At 34.1% G+C, this 22607-nt stretch overlaps 1 protein-coding gene across 2 annotated transcripts in view; it reads left to right on the forward strand.

Moving 5' to 3' along the window:
* The window catches only part of VCAN (versican), a 108186-nt gene that overhangs the window by 84383 nt on the left and 1196 nt on the right, over positions 1 to 22607 (forward strand). For both annotated transcript variants that reach the window (XM_049766037.1, XM_049766036.1), the window contains 4 exons: positions 702 to 860; positions 2447 to 2529; positions 17199 to 17343; positions 22373 to 22555. In XM_049766037.1, the coding sequence (XP_049621994.1) occupies positions 702 to 860; positions 2447 to 2529; positions 17199 to 17343; positions 22373 to 22555 (570 nt within the window). The remainder of the gene's footprint in view (positions 1 to 701; positions 861 to 2446; positions 2530 to 17198; positions 17344 to 22372; positions 22556 to 22607) is intronic.

The raw sequence follows: 22607 nt of genomic DNA on the forward strand, positions 1-22607 counted from the left end.
GTAGCCCCTGAGCATCACCAGGTATGCCCCCCCCCCCCCCAAAAAAAAAAAAACGAACAACAACAAAAAAACAACTCAAAACCAACATAAAACAAGTCTCTTAAATTTCTGGTGCAGTTGCATTGAGTGTTAACCTTATTCCCATTCCTTTGGGGAAAAAGGAAACAGAGTTCTGACTACCTTCCAGAACTCCCTATGTTTTCTTTTTGTAAATCTCATCTGACAGAAACCTAAGGCCACCTACCTATCACCCTGGGAAGTAGGAAATAACTGGTCTTTGAAGCCCTTGTGCAAACAAAGCATTCATAATCCTCTTAGTCAAAATTCTTATCTTATCATTTGACTGATTCTTTTTAGAAAAGTCCTGTTGGTAAGGAATCAGCCTGAATGGCTGGATAGACACTGCAAACTAAGAGATTTGGGCAGTCTCCTCTTCCAATTTTCCCTTCTGTTGAAACTGGCTTCAATCAAGGAAATTGCAAAAAGCCACTGCCCCTTCAAAAAATTGTACAGCCCTTCATGTCACAGGAATCAGTGGGCCTCTTTTTAATCATGATTATTTTTGTCACCAGGACCATATTTTATGAATATGTTACTTTGAGACACTATTGCCATTGGCTTGGTTTTTTATTAACACCTGACTGTACCGTTCAAGCTTAAGCAATGAAGGAGAATTTAATAAACCTCATGTTTCCTCCCAGACACTGAGACTTGTGACTATGGCTGGCACAAATTCCAAGGACAGTGCTATAAATACTTTGCTCATCGTCGCACGTGGGATGCTGCTGAAAGGGAATGCCGTCTGCAGGGTGCCCATCTAACCAGTATTCTGTCTCACGAAGAACAAATGTTTGTGAATCGTATGTACCACCTGTGCACAGTTTCCTGAACTTCCCCTCCCTTTACGGTCTCAGCTTTCTCACATCTAAGGGAAAGAAGTAGCTTTTTCCATTGCCATTAATCTTATTAAACCCCTCATCTCTGAACTACTTGGAATCTTCTCTCTTGAGCCTCCTCCCTGACTTGGGAAATCTTTGACTATGACAGAAACATTGCTTGGGTGGCCAGCTGTAACTTGTGAGCAGCATTGCTACAAGCTGTAATATGAACTTGCTTATTGATCAATATTTTTGACTGATACCGATACTGGTTACTTCTTGTTGATCAATCTAATTCTTCTTGTTAACCTTCTGGCCTCATTTTTTGAGTAGAAGAACAGATTGTCTAAAATTAGAGAAATTTTTTTTTAAATTTTATAACACATTAAAAATAAATTATTAACAGCATCAGGTCTTATACTCTAAAGTAATTCGATATTATTCAAGTTTCTTATAATTTTTAGACCAGAGGTTTCAAAATTTATTTGGCTTTCTGCTCCTTTGCAGGAAAAAAAAATCACTCAGTGACTTCCTGGAAATCTGTCTTCTTTAAGTGGAGCAAAATGAATGTGTACTCAATACTACTATAGTATTTCTTGGATCATTCTAGTGCACTGTTATAGACCAGAGAAAAAATACTTTTAGACTAGAGAAATGTGGCTTCATATGAACTAATGAAGTTTGAAAACTAAAGTAATTTGACATCATAACTTTTTATTGTAGCTTTTGTTGTTTTTGTAGGGGTGTGGGAGCCATACTGGCAGTGCCTGGGGCTTACTCCTGGCTCTGTACTCAGAGATCACTCCTGGAGGGCTCAGGAAACATACAATTCTGGGGGAGTTGAGAGCAGGTTGGCCACATGCAAGGCAACCTCCCAACCTACTTTCATCATTATTGCCCTCTAATACCAGAATTTTAAAATAGCTCCTCATAACATATTATAGAAAATGGAGGTAGCTAGCTCTTTTATTGTTAATACACATGGAAAAAGATTTTGCTTGTGAAATAAGCTCGATGTTCTATTAATTATGTTCTCATGATGCTGCTATGCTTTGAGTTTGATGTGTTAACTTGCATTCTGGATAGAAGTTCATATAACTTTTATGCATGGTATTCTTGCAGTGACTCATATTATCTTATAAGAAATATCTTTGAGCATGTTTTGTAGAAAGGTCTGATATAGGTGTTATTTGTATGCTTTGAGAAGAAATCTGTGCCTTCTACTGTGAGACACATAGTGGTCATGATTTGGCATAGTTTATTGGGTCACTGGATTTTTGCCAATGATGTAATGTAAAAGAATAGTTTCTATCATGAGATATGTAATAAAAATAATTAAGATAAAAATAGTTAAAGTACTTATGTCAGAATGTTTCACAGAAGCTGCAAGCTAGCCTTTTAGTTCTAATTATATTGGGGGAGAACTATGAGACACTTTTACAAACAACAAAACTCTGGTCAGAAAAGAGGATGTGTGATTTACTCTGAAAAAAAAAAGGTTTTTTTGAGGCCTGTATTCCATAGGTAGAAAAGGTAATAAACTACGTGTGTTATTTCCCTTCTGTTAGGCTTGGGCCATGATTATCAGTGGATAGGCCTCAATGACAAGATGTTTGAACATGATTTCCGTTGGACTGATGGCAGCTCATTGGTAAGTTGCTAATAAAAAATACCTTAATTCTAGAAACTTGGTACTGCGCACTGATTGGATGTTATAGAGTGTGTGATTGACTGGGAGACAGGGTTACTTATGAGGTAGAGATGCACTAGTAGAGATTTCTATTCACACTGCTCTAACTTGGGAGTCACTGCAATTTTCAGAAACATAGAGTTCATGAGATTCACACTGAACAGGAAAACTGCATCAATCAGAATTATCTTAGTCTATTTTTCAGACCTTTGTTATTGTTTCAAAGCAAAACAAAAAGAAAGAATGTAAAGAAGGGACCTTAAAATATCTTGCCTTCTTATATAATTGCACTGGGTATCTGTTATCAAACATGAGGCTTTTGTGAGTGAGTTGTTTCCCAGGAGTGTTGAGGAAGCCCCAACATACCACTGGCAATTCAGAGCAAAGTCTAGAGGACACAATTCAGCTCAGATCCTGCAATGCTAGAGATACCGGAATAGTGGTGTAGGTGTAGGTGATTTATAGTCACATACCTTTGATACTCAGGGACTCTAGCTTGCATCCAAATATGCTCAGGGTACCATGTGGTACCTGTTGTGCTATCGAACTGGCTTGAATAGATGCTGCATATGTGATATTATTGATCCTGGGTTAGATATATATGCTGCATAAACTTTAACTGTTCTACAAGTCTTGGCCTAAGTTGGCTCATTTTATATAAGCAAAATAGCTCCATCATATTTGTAATCAAGGTATTTAAATCAAGATATTAATATAAAAATAGCTCATATATTTCTACCTTAAGAAAAATTGATCAATTATGATCTTGAAAATTTCTGTTCTTTCAAATTGCTAACTACCTAAATCATTTTTCTTTAGCTTTGTTACATAAAAGGAATGGCTTGGAAATACTGGCTACAACCTTGAGTTGGCCAGAATGAATTTTTTCAGGAAACTTCATCAGGACTGATGAAGCTGTTTTGAGTCACCATTAATAACTCATACATTTAATTCATTAGACATTTGTTAAATTGGTGGTTTTAGATACCGACTACTTTTTAGACTCAACTGAGAGGTGTCATTAACTGCTGATGCCCATGTCTCAGGCCAGATTTTTTAAAGGGAAAAGCACTAAGTGTCTCCCAGGTGATTCTGTAATGCAGCCAAAGTTGGGAGCCACTGAACTAAACCTGAGTGTAAATTAAATTTTAAATTGGATAAGTTTAAGAATAAAAATTAAAAAATTAAGTCTTGATCTCTTTTCCATGACTTACTTTGGTGCTTAAATTTCTTTCACTAGCTGCCACTCATTGGGAGTTAATGAATTTGGCAAGATGTAAAGTTCATCTTAGAAAGGATGCCAAAGTAATCTCTGCTTTTGGAAGTTTACTCTCTCTAGGAAAATCTTGGCTTTTCTGGACATCCTTCTCAGTTCATCTCTGCACTATACTAAAGCACTTCACATTTGTTTATTCCCCTACAACAATGTTAAGGGTACATTTAGGCATTTTGCTGGTAAAGACAGCTCAGGTAGGCTAAGCTGCTAACCCAGAATAACCATTGCTGATTCTGTACCTGAACCATCAGTGTGATATCCATAGGCACATGTGTTTTTTTGAAGGAATATTTTCTAATCACTATAGACAGATAAACCTTTAAAATCATTTTGATATCACTTATTATTTAGCATATGCTACATAATATGTTGACATTTATATAGATTATATACCTAAATATAGTAATGTAGTGTTTATTATAGGATTTAGGCATTTAATGAAGTCTCCTTTGTCTGATATATACATTATTTCTATAGGATAAGTTGCATTTCTAGGATACTGGCTATTAAAACTTCCATAAATTTTTCCACAAAAATATCCTATGAAAACTGCAGATCTATGTGAGTTCCCCTTTCTGCTATGAAAAACAGAATATTGGGGATGTAGGTGGCCCTTTCTGGCAGGACAATCATGCTTTGCACACCCAGACAAAGGTTTATCTCAAAGTGTACCTATTGGCTGGGTGCCTGTATATTCTGGCCCTGAGCCTAGACTGGCTGAACTTGGCTAGGTTTACTATATGTAAAGTCTGCAATCGGCTAAATGCTGAAATAACTGGACTAAGTCAAAACTATTTCCCATTGGTTATGTAGAATTGATTTGTGTTTTCTTCTTAGCATCTTGTGTTACTTTAGTTTTCTTCTAGTCTCCCTTTAACAATTTAGCTGTTCAAAGGATTGAGTGTCTTGTGTACATTTTATTTCCCACAGTGTCTGGAATAAGGTTAGTTAATGAAACAGTATTAGTTTATATTGAGCAGCTCTGTGAAGTCTGAAGACTACCTTCAAACATTCATCTTCTCTGTCAGGTGTCATTCAAGAGTAAACCATCCATGTAGTGGTGAAGTTATCAATTCACTAGGCTAAGGCAAGTCAGTTAGATTTTTGGAGTAGTGTAGAGTGAATTTGGAAATATTTTGAAAAACTATTGTTTTCTTAGTCTAGTTTGGTCTCAAATTCATAAATGATTTTTGCAGTATAACAGAAAGGAAATTTTGATATTTCTCTGATATACTCAGGGTAATTAAGGAGAGTATCAGGTCAAAACTTCAAGTTTGGAGAAGCAGGAAATGTATTCTGTAAATAATCAAAGTTCATCAAAGTAATGACATGAGTCAAAGTAGAAGAAACCAGGTCCTTGGTTTCTTCTTAATTCATTCTTTGTATAAAAACAAATTGAACAAAGGAGTAACCTTTGACTTCGAATATTTTGGACCAGAAATGAACATCTGCCCAGCACAGTGTATCCCTCCCATTTGACTGATCTTTAGCCCACTTGCTTGCCTTTTTAGCCACCCTTTCCTTTATCCTTCCTTTCCCAAACAGCTTAGGTATGTCTTAACACATTTGTAGTTCTCTCCTCAGCTACCATCATCTTAACGTATTCCACATGTGTGTAGGCCTTTGAATAAAAAAGTTACCCTTTGTTTCACTGTTTACTTCAGATGTCTTACTTTTGAAAATTTCTCTGATAGTAAATACTTCCTCAGGAAAAGCGGTATCTGCTTACCTTGGAAATGGTGTTAACTTGACTGTGCAATGTTAAAGACATAGTTCATGTATTAGAGTGAAGTTGCCCCCTCTCATCTATTCTGTTGTTGTTGGAAAGATTTACTAGAGCTTATCTATTTTGGGAGATCGAATAGTATTAAAAAAAAGTAACCTTAATTTTTATCAGATATTAACTTTTGTTATTCAGTGGTAGATTCAGTAAAAACAAGTACCTTTATCTTAGGTGTCATTTGCATTTTCATTGAAACAATTATGTTTCATTGAAAAAATATTCTTGCAAAATAATTACATAATATGTCATATGTAAGATGCCTATTATTTATAGCCAGATTAATTCACTTTATCTTCTTATACTAAAATAATCAAGTTTAATAGCTGAGTTATCTAAATTGACGTTCAACTTTTAACCCATTCTGCATTATTGAACTTAAGATAGACTATAAATACAATTCATTAATAAAATACCAAACATTTAATTTTGTTATTTCTTTTAAATTTAAATTGGGTGCTTGTCGGATATCTTATGAATATATAATCCTGAATAAAATGGCTCATACCCTTTTGTTTTCTTTTAAAGTTATTTTCTCTGAACACATTCACTTTGTCACTTGGTTTTCTGCTAATGAGTTATTCTTTAACTTGACTATTGATGTGAAATGCCCCAAGTGCTTGAATAGAAATCCTAACAAATAACTTTAGTAATGAATTACTTCACTTGTCACCATGACATGTCTTCAAAGACACTAAGTTAAACTATCCAAGTTAAATACACATTAAAGCTAGCAGACTTAAACAAATGCTTCTTATCTAGCTTCTACACTATTAGCTGACTTTTAAGTTTTTTCCTTAACCTGTTGTTAAATGAATGGCTAGTCTGGAGTGTTTTCTCTCAAATATGTTTTTCAATACCTGTGACCCTGACCCCCTTCTTCCTCCCCCTCTCCCTCTCTGTGACCTTTATTACTCCCTTCTCCAAGTTCTTCAGTGTCTTTCTACAGTCTTCAATATAGAGTTCTGATTATTAGTTTGGCACATAGGATCTACCAATTCCACCTTCCACTTCTTAAGCTTTGGCATCTCAGTTCCTGGTATAAGTAAGACATTACATGATACTATGTCTTTGCTTATACTTAGTATAAGTTTACATTTATACTACACCCTACTGCTTAGAATGTTCTTGATTCTTGCCATAATTTCATAGAATAATTTCATGGATACTTCAATGAGCAAAGAATCTCCTTCCTCAAGCACTTGTGGGCTGAGTGTGACTGAGTCTCTCTATAATTCTTTGGTCATACCTCCTACTACAGACCCCTCTGGGGTTCCTGTCCTGACAATGAGCTTTCAGAGGTAGGGAGGTATCCTTTTACCTTTGTTTTTCTAGTAGAAGCAGTTGACAGGAAAAAAAAAAAACTTTAGTGGGGTTGGAGTGATAGTGCAGCAGGTAGGGTATTTTCCTTGCAAGCAACTAACCCAGGTTTGATCCCTGGCACCCTGGCATCCTAAATGATCTGTCCATCAGGACTGATTCTTGAGTATAGAGCCAGGAATAACCTCTAAGCATGACCTCTGTGACCCAAAAACAAGCAACAAACGATACTTAAATTTTTTTGAATGATATTAGCCATTCATTGTTCAACATATCTTGTTACCTTTTGTTGTGGTGCCACACCTGGAGAAGCTGGGGAATTACTGCTGGATTTGCACTCAGGAATCACTTCTTGGTGACCATCCAGAAGAAAGAACCTTTTCGGTTGTGGAGGATGGAACCTGGGTCAGCCAGGAGCAAAGCAAATGCTTACTCATTGTACAATGGCTCCAACTTCTCTGTTCTCTCTTGACTTTGAAATGAACAGTTGTTTTGACTGAATTTATTTATGACCTTTTTTATTTCTTTTGAGCTTCCCCAAAGGTGCTTGGGGTCACCGCACCAACTCATCTTTGCCAGCTCAACTAAAAGTTTATTGTGAGGGCCCATGGACACAGTGCTGTTCTGGGTATTATCTGGGCCACCCTGGATGTACTTAGAAACCTCCAGGGCCACCCATGACTTAAAATATTCGAGGAAAGACTGTGTGGGCTTGACTGTGGGTTGAATTTAGTTAGGGTAGTCCTCATGTAACATGTGTCCCTTATCCCCTGTGTTATCATTTGCTCTGGTCTTTTTAAAATATTTTATGTGTAAATTAAGTATTTTAGAATTTGAGGATGTGAGTTATGAGTTATACTTCATAGAATACAAGCTTCCAATGTAAGCACCACACACACACACACACACACACACACACACACACACACACACACACACACACACACACACAGCCTCATTTTAAAATTTTGCTTTGAACCAGGATGAAAACTATTAAAACAGAACAGGAGAGTTTTCAATTATGGTGAAAAGAGGAAATAATTTCAAGTCAGAAGTATAGAGCTGAAGATAAAGCATCTTGCAAAAGTTATTAATCAAAGAAATACAGATGCTTGTATTGTAAACGATGTTAATTTTATTCTTGATTGTTTTAAGATTACATTTGGAAATACGTTTTGTGGGGGAAAAAAGTAAAACAAAAGTCACCATCTGCTGCCATAAACTTGAATTTTATAGGGCAGGTTTTTCAGGAAGTTTTAGGGAACTTTGAAGAAACATTTTTCCCTCCTCAAGATAGGCATATATTATTTTAGTATGCTTTCTAAAGAAAAATTACTTTAAAAAATCTTATTATTCATTAGTTCACTTATTACCCTCAAGGTTTGTTCTTTCAGGTATAGGGGAAACCAGATATAAAAAATAATGTGTGTATGTATATACATATACATTTAAAGAGATAAATAGTTTATATTTTTCTACTTAATAACTACCTATAAAAACATTTTCACAACATTTTTCTGATCTACAGACAATAGAGTGTTAACAATTAGGGACCTGCTGGAACATCTTTAATCAAATCACTTTTATAATACGTCTCCTCAGCCAGGAGTTTAAAATTAGCCTGCAGAAAGGAGATTTAAAGTAGACACCCTCTTATTTTCTCCTCTCCTCTCTTTTATTCCCCCGCCCCCATGAATAAAATTCTCACTAGGGGAATTCTCCATGGTCTTGTAAGCCCTTTTTTCTTTTTCACCTTTTGTATATCCACTTATCCTTCACTCCAGGTAATGAGGCTTCAGTGGATCAGAAGTTGTTCCTTCAGAGGTGGAACGTATTGCCTTAGAGAGCTTTGTTTGGAGTAGCAGGAAAGGGCATAACAGACATCTGATTCTTTTAGCATGTTGAAGAACTTTTAGAATGTTTGGTTTATTTGGAAAGAACAACAACACAAACAACACAAAAATACTGATTTTACTCTCAGCTATGTTTTTAAGAAACATTTTCTCTAACTCCTTGACGCTTTGATCTCAACTGCCTCTACTTTGTGCTCCATATTGAGTGCAGAGAGATTCCAGCTTGTCAGCTTTCTAGGACTTTTTCTGTGCTTTACTGTTTGGAAAAAGCAGGGAGATGTTTTCTCCTCAGCATTTTTCTGAATCTAGTTAGAAAGTTTTTAAACAAGTTCTTAAATCACAGATCCATAAATGTCCTAATTTTTTTGGCTCTGACCAACTCATCTTAACCTCTTGATGGTTCTAATATAAATGATAAAATCCCCGTTTTACATAAATAAATATATAAGTTATATATATGTATATAAGTTATATATAATATACATTATATATTATATAATTATATATATATATATGCCTTTTTAAAAATATTTCGGGAGGAGGCCAGAGAGATAGCATGGAGGTAGGGTGTTTGCCTTTCATGCAGAAGGTCGGTGGTTCGAATCCCAGCATCCCATATGGTCCCCCGAGCCTGCCAGGAGCGATTTCTGAGCATATAGCCAGGAGTAACCCCTAAGCACTGCCGAGTGTGACCCCCAAAAAAATATTTCTGGAGATAAAAAAATATTTTGCTTTTCTGCCTACCATCCAGACCTATCCAACAGTTTTGATAACCCGAACAGCTCTGGCTAGCTGGTCAGGCAATGCTTCAGGACACCCCACCCATCCTCTTGGTTGGAGCTGATTCATGAAAAGAGCCAGATTGGTTGTGGACTTGACTTTAAATACAAAAGTCCCCTTTTCATAAACAAACACATTAGCCTGTCAAGCAAATTATTGTGAGAAAAAGTAGCTTTCAAAATGATAGAAATAATAAAGAAATAGCCCTTAATTCAGGAAGAGACCTTTCACGGAAAGGAAAGGAGCAACAAATCATAGGCCATGGACCATTATTCTTTTCTCATGAATAAGAAAAAGAATGAATGCTCTTATCCCTTTATAAACACAAAGGCTTCTGTCCTTCTACTATCTCCCATTTGCCATTGCAAAGAAACTCACCAGTATTAACTAATTCCTAGTGTTTTCTAAACTTGTTTGTAGGTTTCTGCTCCCTTGTAAAGACTACATGTGATTTGGCAGAATACAATATAACACACCATCTCCAACACCAAATTTAAATTTTGCTCCTTCTGCATGAATACCTTAAAAGAAAGCCTTGTATAAAGGATTTTTAGATGAATGAATGTGTGTTGGCTGAAATGTCATTCTTGCTTCTAAATCAAATGGCACTTGTCTGTGAATAAGTAACATTGCATATCAAGATTAATTTGATTAGGTTAAATCTTACAGGCTTCATTCTATTAACCTTAAAGCCAAGGAAAACATATACTGTTTCCTTATCCTTTAGCACATTACTCATGAATGGAAGAATTCTGCCTCTTTTTTTGCAGAAAACCACCGAGCTCTTAATGGATATTTTCACTGGTGTTTGTGGTTCAGTTTGATTTGAAACCAAGAACTCTTTCTTCTGACTCTATGTGTGAAATCTAATGAGTCATAGAGTAGCTTCAGAACACAAACCCCTCCTCTCCACCTTGCTTTAACTTGAGGGCAGAAAAGTAGGTAGTGGCAGCCAAACAGCTGGAAAAACAGTATTAGGAAAGACAAAGAGAAAGAGACAAGAGACAGAGACAGACAGACAGAAGAGAAGGAGGGAGGAAAGGGATAAAAAAAAGTTTCTGTGTAGCTGTTCCTTCCCAACAGAACTCCATGCAAAATTTAGCATCACATACAGATATTTAAATGTAATTGCTAATTACTTTAAGTCTTGCATGAAGAAGCCTCCAAAGGGTGAATACATTTGACAGTCCTACCATTGAATTCTTAGCACTTCCTGAGAGAAGACCTGTGCAAACAAGTTTGGGGCGAGGGAGCCCACTGGCACTGCTCATGATGGGATTAAATGCGAGGGGCTCTGGGGACTCTCTGCCTGGGGCCTGTCTCCAAGTGGTCTCACAGTGGGAGAAGCTCACATCCTTCAGAAAATGCTGTTGATAATTACCGCTTTGTAGGGCAGTGAGCTCATACTATTACACAAGATTAGTGCTGTGCTCAAGAGCTGGCAGATCATTGCTCCTGCAGAGATTTGCCAGCTCTGAAAATAATGGGCACATTGCCACTTGAACAATTATCGGGAGACCTAACTTAATTTTTCTTCCCTTCAGCGTATTCATATTTGGAGGCACGGACTCCTGCTGACTGCCTAGTGCAGAGACACCAAATAGGAGAAACTTTTTTCACCTTTGAAACAAAGCTGCCCTGCCCCAGTCTGTTAACTGTCCATTAGCAAATGACTCTGCTCAGCTCTTCCTGAGATATAAACAAATAAGGGCTTGGGCCAGGGTAACCTTAAGGAAGTAATAAGATCAAAAGAGAGTATCACTTCCTCACATGGAGGTTATTTTGCCCCTCACTAGTTAAAAAATAAAACAAAGTCAGATGTGCACCCCACAGACTGTAGATAAATCCTATTGTGTGCTCTAGACATCCAAGGGGGGAAAAAAGGCATTTTAAGAGCAAATGTTTTGATTTCAGCCTTTCAGATAACCACTTGACCTGTGTTAGGAGAGGCTGATGTTAACCCTGTTTGGCTCTTCTGAGACGTCCCCTCCACTTTTTTTTTTTTTTTTTTTAATAGAGAAAAGGTGACTTCTTAGCAAATGTTTCAAACAGGAAATCTTGGCAGAGTGTTTTCTATTGGGAATTTAACCAAGGTTTGTGGTTATCTGCTTATCCTTTTCCTTAACAGCCTTGGATTTTATTTGAAGTTCTAGGAACATAGGTGAGGCAGTGTTGTACTCAGGTGATAAATGGAGAAAAGTAAATTTTCCATATAGGTATCATGATTTTCTAACTAATTCTAATAAATGTTTAACCTTAAAATAAACTAATGAAATTTCGCCAGAAACATTCATGTGCATACATAGGCATTTATGTCCTGCTCATCTCTGAGACCTTCAGGCAAATATTTGACAATTTATTTTATGGAGGTATTGTTAGTTTATGTTAAAACTAGCCTTAAAACACAAACAAGGGGCAGGAGAAATAGTATAGCAGGCAGGGCCTTTGCCTTGTTCTAAGCTTACCTGTTTTTATCTCCAGCTGGAGTAAAAACATATATTGGTAAATATATGTATAAATGTAATCAGGTTGGTAAATATAATTAAGTTGTTTAGCTGAGGTCCACTTAAAAACGTACTTTTGGAGGATTCTAAATTCTATGATTTGACTTTCCTGGCAATTTACAATAAAATGATGGATGGCTATCACCACCTAGTGGCCATATTATGTTTTGCATCTCAGAACTTCACATTTTCAGACGTCCATACAATTCTTTCCTTTTCTATAGCTTTGAGTTTCAAAATTCTAATTAAAAAATTTTAGTGACATTGTGAGCATGAGTGTTAGATAAAATTATCTTAATGCAAAAGAAATTTTATAATTGAATTATTCCTTAGTAAAATAGAAGCTACTGTGAAGTGGTTGTATTAAAACCCACCTTTCCTCATCTTTACATTATTGCAGTGAGAGAGGTTGGAAAGGTTTCTTGCCTGGTTTCCTTGGTAACATATTTGATACTTTCATTTTCCTTATGTAAATATTTTATAGCAATTAATATAGTGTTTGTAGGGAGGGCAGAGTAGGTAAAGAGTGAGTAGGTAAGTAGGTAAGTGAGTGCACTATTCATAAAAAAACACTCTCAATTATAGCTGGAAGCTCTAGTAAAGTTTCCCAACTGTTATATTATTTTATGTCATAGCATAGCTGTGCTGCGCTAATGTCAAAAACTGCTTTATTCAATGGAATGTGTGGGCTTAATTGTTGAGTGTGCTTGGAAAAATTTGTAATAGTTTCCCAACATGGAACCTTCAATTGGCCATTTCAGATGACCTAAATTATAGTGAATTATTAATAATAAAGGTGACTCCATTTAAACTGAAAACCTTTAGCTAACTATATGGGTGGGCAGATGATAGTTTGGCATTTGGCAGTTACTGACTCAATATTTGCTGTTTCAATCACACGTGAGAGCCACAGAGTCATTTACACTTTTTGCTCAGGCACACAGTTGAACTATACCTGGTGGTTTGTCAAATATATAAGATTTATTTGATTAGCTCTCAAGTTTGACCCATCTCAAGGGCTCTGTTATCTACTTTGCTAATTAACTATTTTGGATCGTCTCAATTTTACTTATTGTTAGGATTTATATGCTACGCAGTTCTGTGAATGGGGTGTCCCTAAAGGTCTTAGATAATGCCCTACTCAGTTTGAGAAATTTGAATTTATGACTTTCAAAGCAGATGATCTTTACTTTCATCTAATGTCTGTGAAAATTCTTTATTTTTATTTTCTATAAAGAGGAAACAAAAAAGATTGTAAGTAGAATGTAGAAGGAATGGAATGTTCACTTATTATTTTTGGAAGTTTTGGAATCATCTTAAAAATTTTAAATATGGGGCTGAAGTGGTGGTGCAAGTGGTAAGGCGTTTGCCTTGCAAATGGCCAACACAGGACAGGAACTGGTTCCAATCCAGGCATCCCATACGGTCCTGCCGGGAGCGACTTCTGAGCACAAAACTAAAGTGAAATTTCTTTGATTTTGATGTGTGATTATTTATGAAGTGATGCCCTTTTAGCCTTAGAATAAAGGCAATAAATCCATCTCTGCCTAAGGAAAAGATTAGTTAGTTACATTTTTGTCTATTTTGTTCAAGATTTTGATTCTATTTTTCTGTTGAGTTAAATATTTAGGCTGTTATCATGTCTATGTGTTGTGTTTTTGAAAGATAAAAGATTCTCTGGTACCCTTGAATGACACTTGGGATTTCTAGACCCTACTTAAATCAGACCCGCCTTAAACACTGTCTAAAGTCAGTGTTGTTGATAGCCTTTCTAGACTATCTACTCCTTCCTATACATTATCTCTTTCCCTCCCTCTCTCCCCCTCCCTCTCCTTCTCTCTCTTCCTCTCCCTCTCTCTCTCCCTCTCCCTCTTTCTCTCCCTTATTCCCATCCTGTTGACTGAATCTAAGTGTATACTTACTTGGAAAGGTTAATGGAGGAGAGCATAACTCTCATACATTCTGTTTATTTTATTTGGTTTTGGGACTACATCAAGTGGTGTTCAGGGCTTATACCTGGTTCAACACCCAGGGATCATGCCTGGGGTGATGTTTGGGACCATATGCCAGTAAGTCAAACCAGGTTTGCTGTATTTTATTTATTTTTATTCCCTCCCAAATTCTGAAGGATACTGCTCTTTCTTATCTTTCCTACACATGTAGTCACACACTTCTCTTCTTGCTAGATACAGCCTTAGTTTGTTTGCTGCCATGTCTGCTTATTTATTTTTATTTTGTAGTCTGTTCATCAGTTTTTTCATCCTTATATTGCACACATGGGCAAATTCATCATATACTTATATCTTCTTTCTCTCCAATTTATTTTGCTTCACCTAATTCCCAGAAGTGCCTTTCATTTTGCTGCAAAGGTAAAATGTTCTCTTTTCAGAAAGAGCTGAAAAGTATTCCATTGTGAATATATACCATATGCTCTATATCCAATCTTTTATGACAGAAACTACTTCAGTTCAGAATGCAAAAAATCATTTCAGTCCCTTTTTGATCAATTGAGTTGAGGGAAGTTTCTAAAGGTGAAGGATTTTAGCAATGGGGAAATTCAGTGAGTGCCAGAGACTAGCACAAGAGTTCTCTCTTTAACTTGTAATACTGTTTTATTTTGAATTGGGGTCTGTCCCCAGGGATATTAAAAGTTATCCTAGCTCCACACTAGAGGTCATTTCTGGTGGGGCTTAATGGACCATTCCTATAGAAACATGAGGAACCCAGAATTAAACCAGGGTGGGCCACATCCAAGACAAATAAATGTTTTATCCCTGTATTAACTCTCTGGCCCAGACATAAATTTGTAAACAATAAAATATTTATTATTTGGAGAAAAATAACTTGAGCAGTTATAAACTTTGTTAGATTTTGAAGAATAGGTCTAGTCTGCTCTGAGTTTTTCTGTCAATATTAGAACTGGTTCAAAATGAATTCTCTGGTTTTGTGGAGACAATTTTCATGTACTTAGTTGATGGATTATAAAATATAATTTTTGAAACTTAATTTTATGCTTCTGGCATCTGACTTGTTTGAATCTAATTAGAGGAAAAGGAGATGGAAACAATAGCTGAAAAGTTACTAAATTCAATTTAATTGAAATGGATGTCTTTTTGTTTTTATTTTATTTGGCTACCGTATCCAGCTGTGCTCAGGGACCACTCCTGGCAGTACTCAGGGAACCAGATATGGTACCAGCAATCAAAGTTGGGGTGCTGTGAACAAGACACAAATCCTTCACACTGAACTCTCTCTGTGCCCTTTTTTAAACAGATATAGAACATTAAGTATTTGATCTGACTTCTAAAATATAGTAACATTATCATCTACTGTATAGAACCAAAAATTTTTTATTAACCATAATAATATACTTACTAAAATAGAAGTTTGTTTATGTAAGACAAGAATTGTTTTATATCTTAGTTCACTTTTTTCTATGTAAAATAATGGAAATTCATGTCACACTTTGTTATCAGAAAAAAATAAACATTAAAGTAATATAGGATTTTTCTTCCAGGCAAAAGAGTTATCTAATTTTTGGCTCTTGAGGAAATTAACAATAGTATGGGGGCTGTGATGGGAAAAGTTAGGTTCTGATATCTAGTCAAATATAAAAAGGCAGGGACAGCATTTAAACCAATGGTGTTGAAATAAATTCTCTCAAAATTGTGATGGATTTTTTGAAAAAAATTCTTAGTCATCTACTTCTAGAATAAAGATTGATCTAGGAGAGACTACCCAGAATGTTTGCTTGTAATCCCAAAAAGAATAGGGTCATTTTTTCTACTCATTCTGTGAACCTGCATTTCTGGCTATGTAAAAAAGCTTTGTTAAATTCTTAAATTTCTTGTGGTCAGATTTCTTCCTAACAGAGCACTTCAGTGAAAATACATATCGCTGAACCTAATGCCAAAGATTTATTTTCATACTCTTTCTCCCAGAAAGTGATGTTAAGTAAGGCTGTAAAGAATTTAGGAGGAAACAAAGAAAGTTGTTCAGAAAGCTGGGGTTTCCTTTGCTAAGTCACTTTGGCAATAACATGGAGCAAAATCAAAGTCTCCTTGCCAAAATAAATCCCCACAATGGAGCTATCAGATATGAGGTAATAGTGTGACATGCCTGTGGGTATCTGACATTCTTGTAAAAACCACAAACCTAGAGTTTGGTCCTGCACCATTAAGCCAGAGCTCTGCCAAGCAACAACACAGAACACACGTTTTAAATCACTGTTGCAAGCCAAATGCAATTTCCACCAAAAGCAGTGAAATCTTTTGCCAGAGGTATGAGTCTGAGCTCTTTAAGCCCCAAGAATCATTTCTGTGGCATGGAATCTGACTCTTGTGTCAGAGTAAAAATGAGACCGTTATTTATATCAGGATGCAAAGTAAATGGTGGTCGAGTGAGATGGGCAAGTGATTGTGAGTTAGATTTTTTAAATTGCTGGCTAAGAAGTTGGTATGTTTTTTTCTGATCATCTTATAATTTTCATTTACTGATTCAGAAAATGGTTCATGCTCACTCTAGGAAATTTAGAAAATGTGTAAGAATATGTAGAGAAAGTATTCTCTTGGTCCCATTTGAATCAAATATAAATTTGATAATATTTTACTTCTTTTTCTTTTGACCTTTTTCGTACACAAAAACATCATTGCACCTAGAGTATGTATAACATTTGTGTTGTGTATTTTTAACATCTTGCTTTTTAATTTTAATCAAACACTGCTTTTATAATTTTCTTTATACCCTTATATACTCTTCATGAGCAGAGTGTGTAATGAAATACATAATATTCCTTTATTTTTCCAGTTTAACACATTTTAGGTTGTTTAAATTTATTAGTTGTATAAATAGTATTTTAAATAAAATGTCCCTCTATTTGATTATTTTTAGGATAGAATTTTAGTAGAATAATGATGTCCAAGAGCGGGAACTTTTTGAGACTTTGTATTACTGATTTTTTTTCCTATAGTTTCATATGCTTCCAACTAGTCTGTGATTGCTTATTGGACCTATGATTTGCCTAAGTTAACCTCTATTTTTATTAGCTCTGTAGATGGCAATTTTAAACTAACTTTAGATATTAAGTAATTAGCTGTTTTTTCCCTTCACTTTTATAGCAATATGAGAACTGGAGACCTAATCAGCCAGACAGCTTTTTTTCTGCTGGAGAAGACTGTGTTGTAATTATTTGGCATGAAAATGGTCAGTGGAATGATGTTCCTTGCAATTACCATCTTACTTATACCTGCAAGAAAGGAACAGGTAATGATCATATATTAATAATGTGTAGTTAATTTGCATTTAAGTTGTTGAGTTCAGAAATACTAAGATTCACTCATTAAACTACAGACTAAATATTTTCTCTTTGGGGGCTAGAGCGGTGGCGCAAGTGGTAGGGCATTTGCTTTGCATGTGCTTACCTAGGACAGACCACAGTTCTATCCCCAGGCATCCCATATGGTTCCCCAAGCCAGAAGTGATTTCTGAGCACATAGCCAGGAGTAAACCCCTGAGTGTCAGTGGGTCTGGTTCCTCAAAAATATATTTTATTTTATTTTTTTGTTTTTGAAATCTTTGATTCTTCAAATATAAGAGAAAAATTTGCTTTCAGTAATACTTTCACTATAGATTTCAGGTGCTTGTATTAACAGAGGAGCATTTTGTAGTAAAACTCCTCAGTAACTTACAGAAAATAAGAACCATAGATCTATTAATTTTAATAGAGTGTTAAAAATCACATGCTGGTATTTTAAAATTGACTATAGAATAGAGTAACCCATTTATTCAACTAAATTAAGGACAGTTGATACCTTTTGACTCATGTTTGCACTTGTCTACAAATTAAAGTATTTGACTTAAAAACCAGTGCTCTCTCTAATGTGGGCTTCAGTTCATTGTAGTCCACTTTTTCCTTTGTTTTCAACTGCCTGGTCTTCTTATGCATTTTCACCTTTTGTTCTTAGAAATTTGCTTATGAGCCAATGTGACCTAAGAGCCATTCTCTGAGTGTCAGGAATGCTTTCAAGAAATTAAATTTAAAAAGTTTGTTCTGTAAATTTTATTGTTAAATTTAAGTTCCATAATGAGATTTGTTTAGTTGACATTAAACAGATAAAATTTTAAAATTTAGAAAATTAGCTTCCTCAAGCAAGAGGACAAAATACATAGACAAAATTCAATTGTCTTTGAATATAAAATTAATAAAAAGTGTCCACTATAAGTATTTTATGAAAGACACACCAATAATGAAAGATCTATTAAAATAATGAGGATACTAAGATACACAAAGCTCAGGTAAAACTCTCTTTTTAACTGTGACAATTTTACACTCAAATTCTCTTACCTAGAGTTTATTCTGAATTTTCTTTCTATTTGAGCAGCTTTTCTAACTATGTATATGTTACGTTACTTCATCACTTCTGTGATGGGATTTGCAAAAATAGCAAATAAGTTATTATTTGCTGTTTTTTGTGTTTCTAGTGCAATATGTCTTTAATGAACTGTTTGTCTTTATCAAAAAGTCATGTTTGTCATCTTAGATTTCTGATTAGTCCTAGAAAGAATGATTTTCATTTTATAATCAAAACACTCATTTATTTCCCATGTTATGTTTCCCTAAAGCAGAGTTTTCACAATAGAAGGACATATTTGGGGCACATAATTCTTTGGTAAGGGGTCCTGGCCTATACATTCAGAAAGGTTAGTAATGTTTTTGTCCTCTGTGGACTGAAATCCAGCTGCATCATTCTCCAGACCTCATCCTCCTCATCTGTTTGTGGGAACCTTAGCTATCCCTAGATATTGTTAATGTCTCTAGGGAGGGAATGAATGGAGAAAACTGCCTCAGGTTGAGAACCTACTGCTCTGTAGGCTAAAAAGGTTTCAAACATTTGTCAATGGGGAAAGAGTTTATTAAATTGTGAGTTTAATTAAAGGAGAAAATATAAACAGATAGAGCTTGTGTTTCTTCTTCTTACTTCTTGATATTTATGTAGACTTAATTCTTTGTTAATCAATACTCCAATAGTAAAAATTTTATAAATATTTTTAAATAATATATATAAAATATTTTTATAAAAGATGCTAATTTTTTAAATTTCAGATAGATCAAATATCTTTAGACAAAGAAATTTATGCTTTTTATAATAAAAAGAAATTATTACTATTATGAAATGTTTGTAGATAGAGATGACATATACCAAACTGTTTTTTTAAAAAGCCCTTAATAATACTATCTACATGTTTTTAATGCATCCTTCAATTTCATCTAATCCAAATTATTTATTCCCTAGTTTTTACCTGAAATAATGGCTCAATTTTCTTCATTATTATAATACAAACTTGCATTGATACAAAATAAATGACTAGTTTTGTATATTTCTCAACTTTATTCTGTATGATTTTTTGTGTCTGGTATTGTGTTTGTGAGGTTTATCTATGTTCATGCATGTGTTGTATGTCATTATTTTTGCTGCTGTGTACCATTTCATTGTATAACTATAACTATACAACACTTTATTCACCAGTTCTTAATATTGGGAAATTGGGTTATTGTCTGTGTTTTTGTTTTTATAATAATAATGTTTTTATGAACATTTCGGAATTTGTTCCTGGTAGATTTTCTGAGATTTTATAGGGATTTTTCGGGAGTGAAGTTGCTGAATAATAGTCTATATATCTTCAAAATTATTAGAAAATGCCAAATTACTTTCCAAAATGGTTGTACTAGTTTGTACTCCCACCAACAATGTGTGAGAGATCCTGTATTCTACATTCTTCTCAACATTGGGTATTTTCGGACTTTGAAATTTTTACCTATCTGGTGGGTATGAATATTTATTTCTTGTTGTTTAATTATATTGATTTCTTTTTATCTCAATATATTTTTATATGCTTACATGTTATTTATAGTTCTTTTGTGAAGTTTCTGTGCCTGTATTTTGCTTATGTTTTGAATGTGCTGCTTCTTAACTTATAGAAATATATTCTGATTGCTAATCCTTGATACTTAGATATGTTGTAAATATCATACCCCATTTTGTATTTTTTATTATAACTCTGATTTTTCTAAATAAGCAAATATTCATTTTGTTCCATTTTTCAAACTAATTTTTATCTTAAGAATGGTCAACTATTTTAAAGTCATAAAGAAATTCTGTTGTTTTTTAAATGTTTTACAGTTTTCTCTCTCAATTCCTCTCTCTTTTTATATATATATACATACACATTATCTATACCTTTATACCATCTCTAATTGAGTTTCTATGTATTTTCTAAGGTAAGAAAACAAGTACAAATTTTTTTAATTTTAATACCCATTGTTGTTGTAAACAAGTTACTTTTTCCTCTTTGCTGTGCTCTCTTGTGTTACTTCTGTCAATACTAAACATTTATGTGTGAATTTATTCCTAGTGTTTGCCTACTTTTGCCAATACCACTCACTAAATTATTAATAAGACCATCACACATAATTTTAGAATAAATATGAATGTTTCCCTTCATAATTATAAATAAAACTGCTAATATGTCATAATTAATACCATGTAAGTATAATACATGATCATTTTATCACATCACTCATTGATATCATTCATCTGATACTTGTATCTATATCTTAGTATAGACTCTTATATTATGAGACTTTTATATTCTATTTATATATTTATGTACCTATATTAATATATCATATTTACATGTCTTTTTATATTACAATATAAATGTACAGACTCTAATAACAATATTGGAGTTTTCAGCAAGTTACACATGGTATAATTTATCCTTTGAACATGACAGTATTATAGAAATCTTATCATATTTCAAAAGAATTTGTAAAAAACAGATGGGCAAATAGATGACAATTTTCCTAGAATCTATTTTTAGGTTATGTATATCTCAGTGAGAATTTCTTTTTTGATGAAAAATATATGCTTAATTGTGTTTCATTAAAATAAACTTTATCATAGAATAAGTATGACCCAAACTTTCATGTCAGGCAGAAGCAAATTAGAAGTACTCAATAGAAATTAAATCTAATTTATCATTATAAAATAAAAAGTTGTGAATATGTAAATAGATTTTATATTTGTGAGATTTTAGTGTTTTTGTGTGGACATCCAGATACCTTGACACTAAGGTTTCGATTTTATTTTCCTATGTAAGATCTAAATTATTTAGAGAATGACTGGCAATTTTTTATGGCACTGTGATGTTAGGATACTTAAATTGTAGAAAGTAAATGACCGAGAAATTTTATAGGTTATATTGTGTTTCTATTAGTCATACTTAATAAAATGCAGCATTTAATAAGCTAATTTTTAAAGTATGTAATTTATATTAAGTATACTGAGTTGACTATAACTCAGTATAATGTAGTCAATTCTCTATTTCTTGAATTACAAAACTAAGATTTAAATTTTTAATATTTTATTATTACTATTTTTAGGTTTGCTGATTTTTTAGAAAATTTTATTGTACAATTAAAGTAATAGTTAAAGATTAAGCTACTTATCTCTGACAGGTGTTACATTTATGAACTAATTACAAAATTGAGTCCTGAATACTATATCCTCATTTCCCTCTCCTTTCTGTAATATAAAATAGTAAAGAGTCACTTTTTTAGCTTTTAGGAGAATATTTATTTTTTTAATTTTCAAAGTTTTAATTTTATTAATTTTATATATTTATTTTGGATTTTGGGTCACATCCGGTGGCACTCAGGGATTACTCTTTTCTCTGTATTCAAAAATTGCTCCTGGATGCTGGGAATCGAACTGGTTCTGTCCTGAGTTGACTGTGTGCAAGACCGCTGTGTCATCTCTCCGGTCCCTATATTCTTATTTTGAAAATATGATACTATCATTATAATTTTTCAGTGAGCTCATGGTAATAATAATAAATTACTAATAAACCTATTATTGTTCTAAGTAAAAAAAGAAAGAAATAGGTACTCTGGGATAATTATAAAAATAACACTAGCTTAACACAGACTGACATGAAAAAGGTGATTTTTAATTGTTTTTAGGTTGAAATTTTTGCCAAAAAATAGTATCCCTGTCAGACTGATAAATTAATGCTTTATCACTTACCCCCATTTTTTTTAATGAAACACAATTTTTAATGGCAGAATCTGGGATTTAAACAGACTTAGTACCTCAATATTTGATTCTCTGAATTTTATTTTTAATTTCCAAGTGATTACTAGAGATATTTGTTTGGATTTTACCAAGAAAGATATTGCTACTAATGGAAATATTTAGATTATTTGGAAATAACTCAATTTACTTTTCTTTAGTTGCTTGCGGCCAACCCCCTGTTGTAGAAAATGCCAAGACCTTTGGAAAGATGAAACCACGTTATGAAATCAACTCTCTAATTAGATATCACTGCAAAGATGGTTTCATTCAACGCCACCTTCCAACTATTCGTTGTCTAGGAAATGGAAGATGGGCTATGCCTAAAATTACCTGCATGAACCGTAAGTGGTACTTTAGAAACAATGGACAACCGTGCTCTAACAACTACTAGAC

Source organism: Suncus etruscus, chromosome 2 (genome assembly GCF_024139225.1).
Source record: "Suncus etruscus isolate mSunEtr1 chromosome 2, mSunEtr1.pri.cur, whole genome shotgun sequence".
Lineage (NCBI taxonomy): Eukaryota > Metazoa > Chordata > Mammalia > Eulipotyphla > Soricidae > Suncus > Suncus etruscus.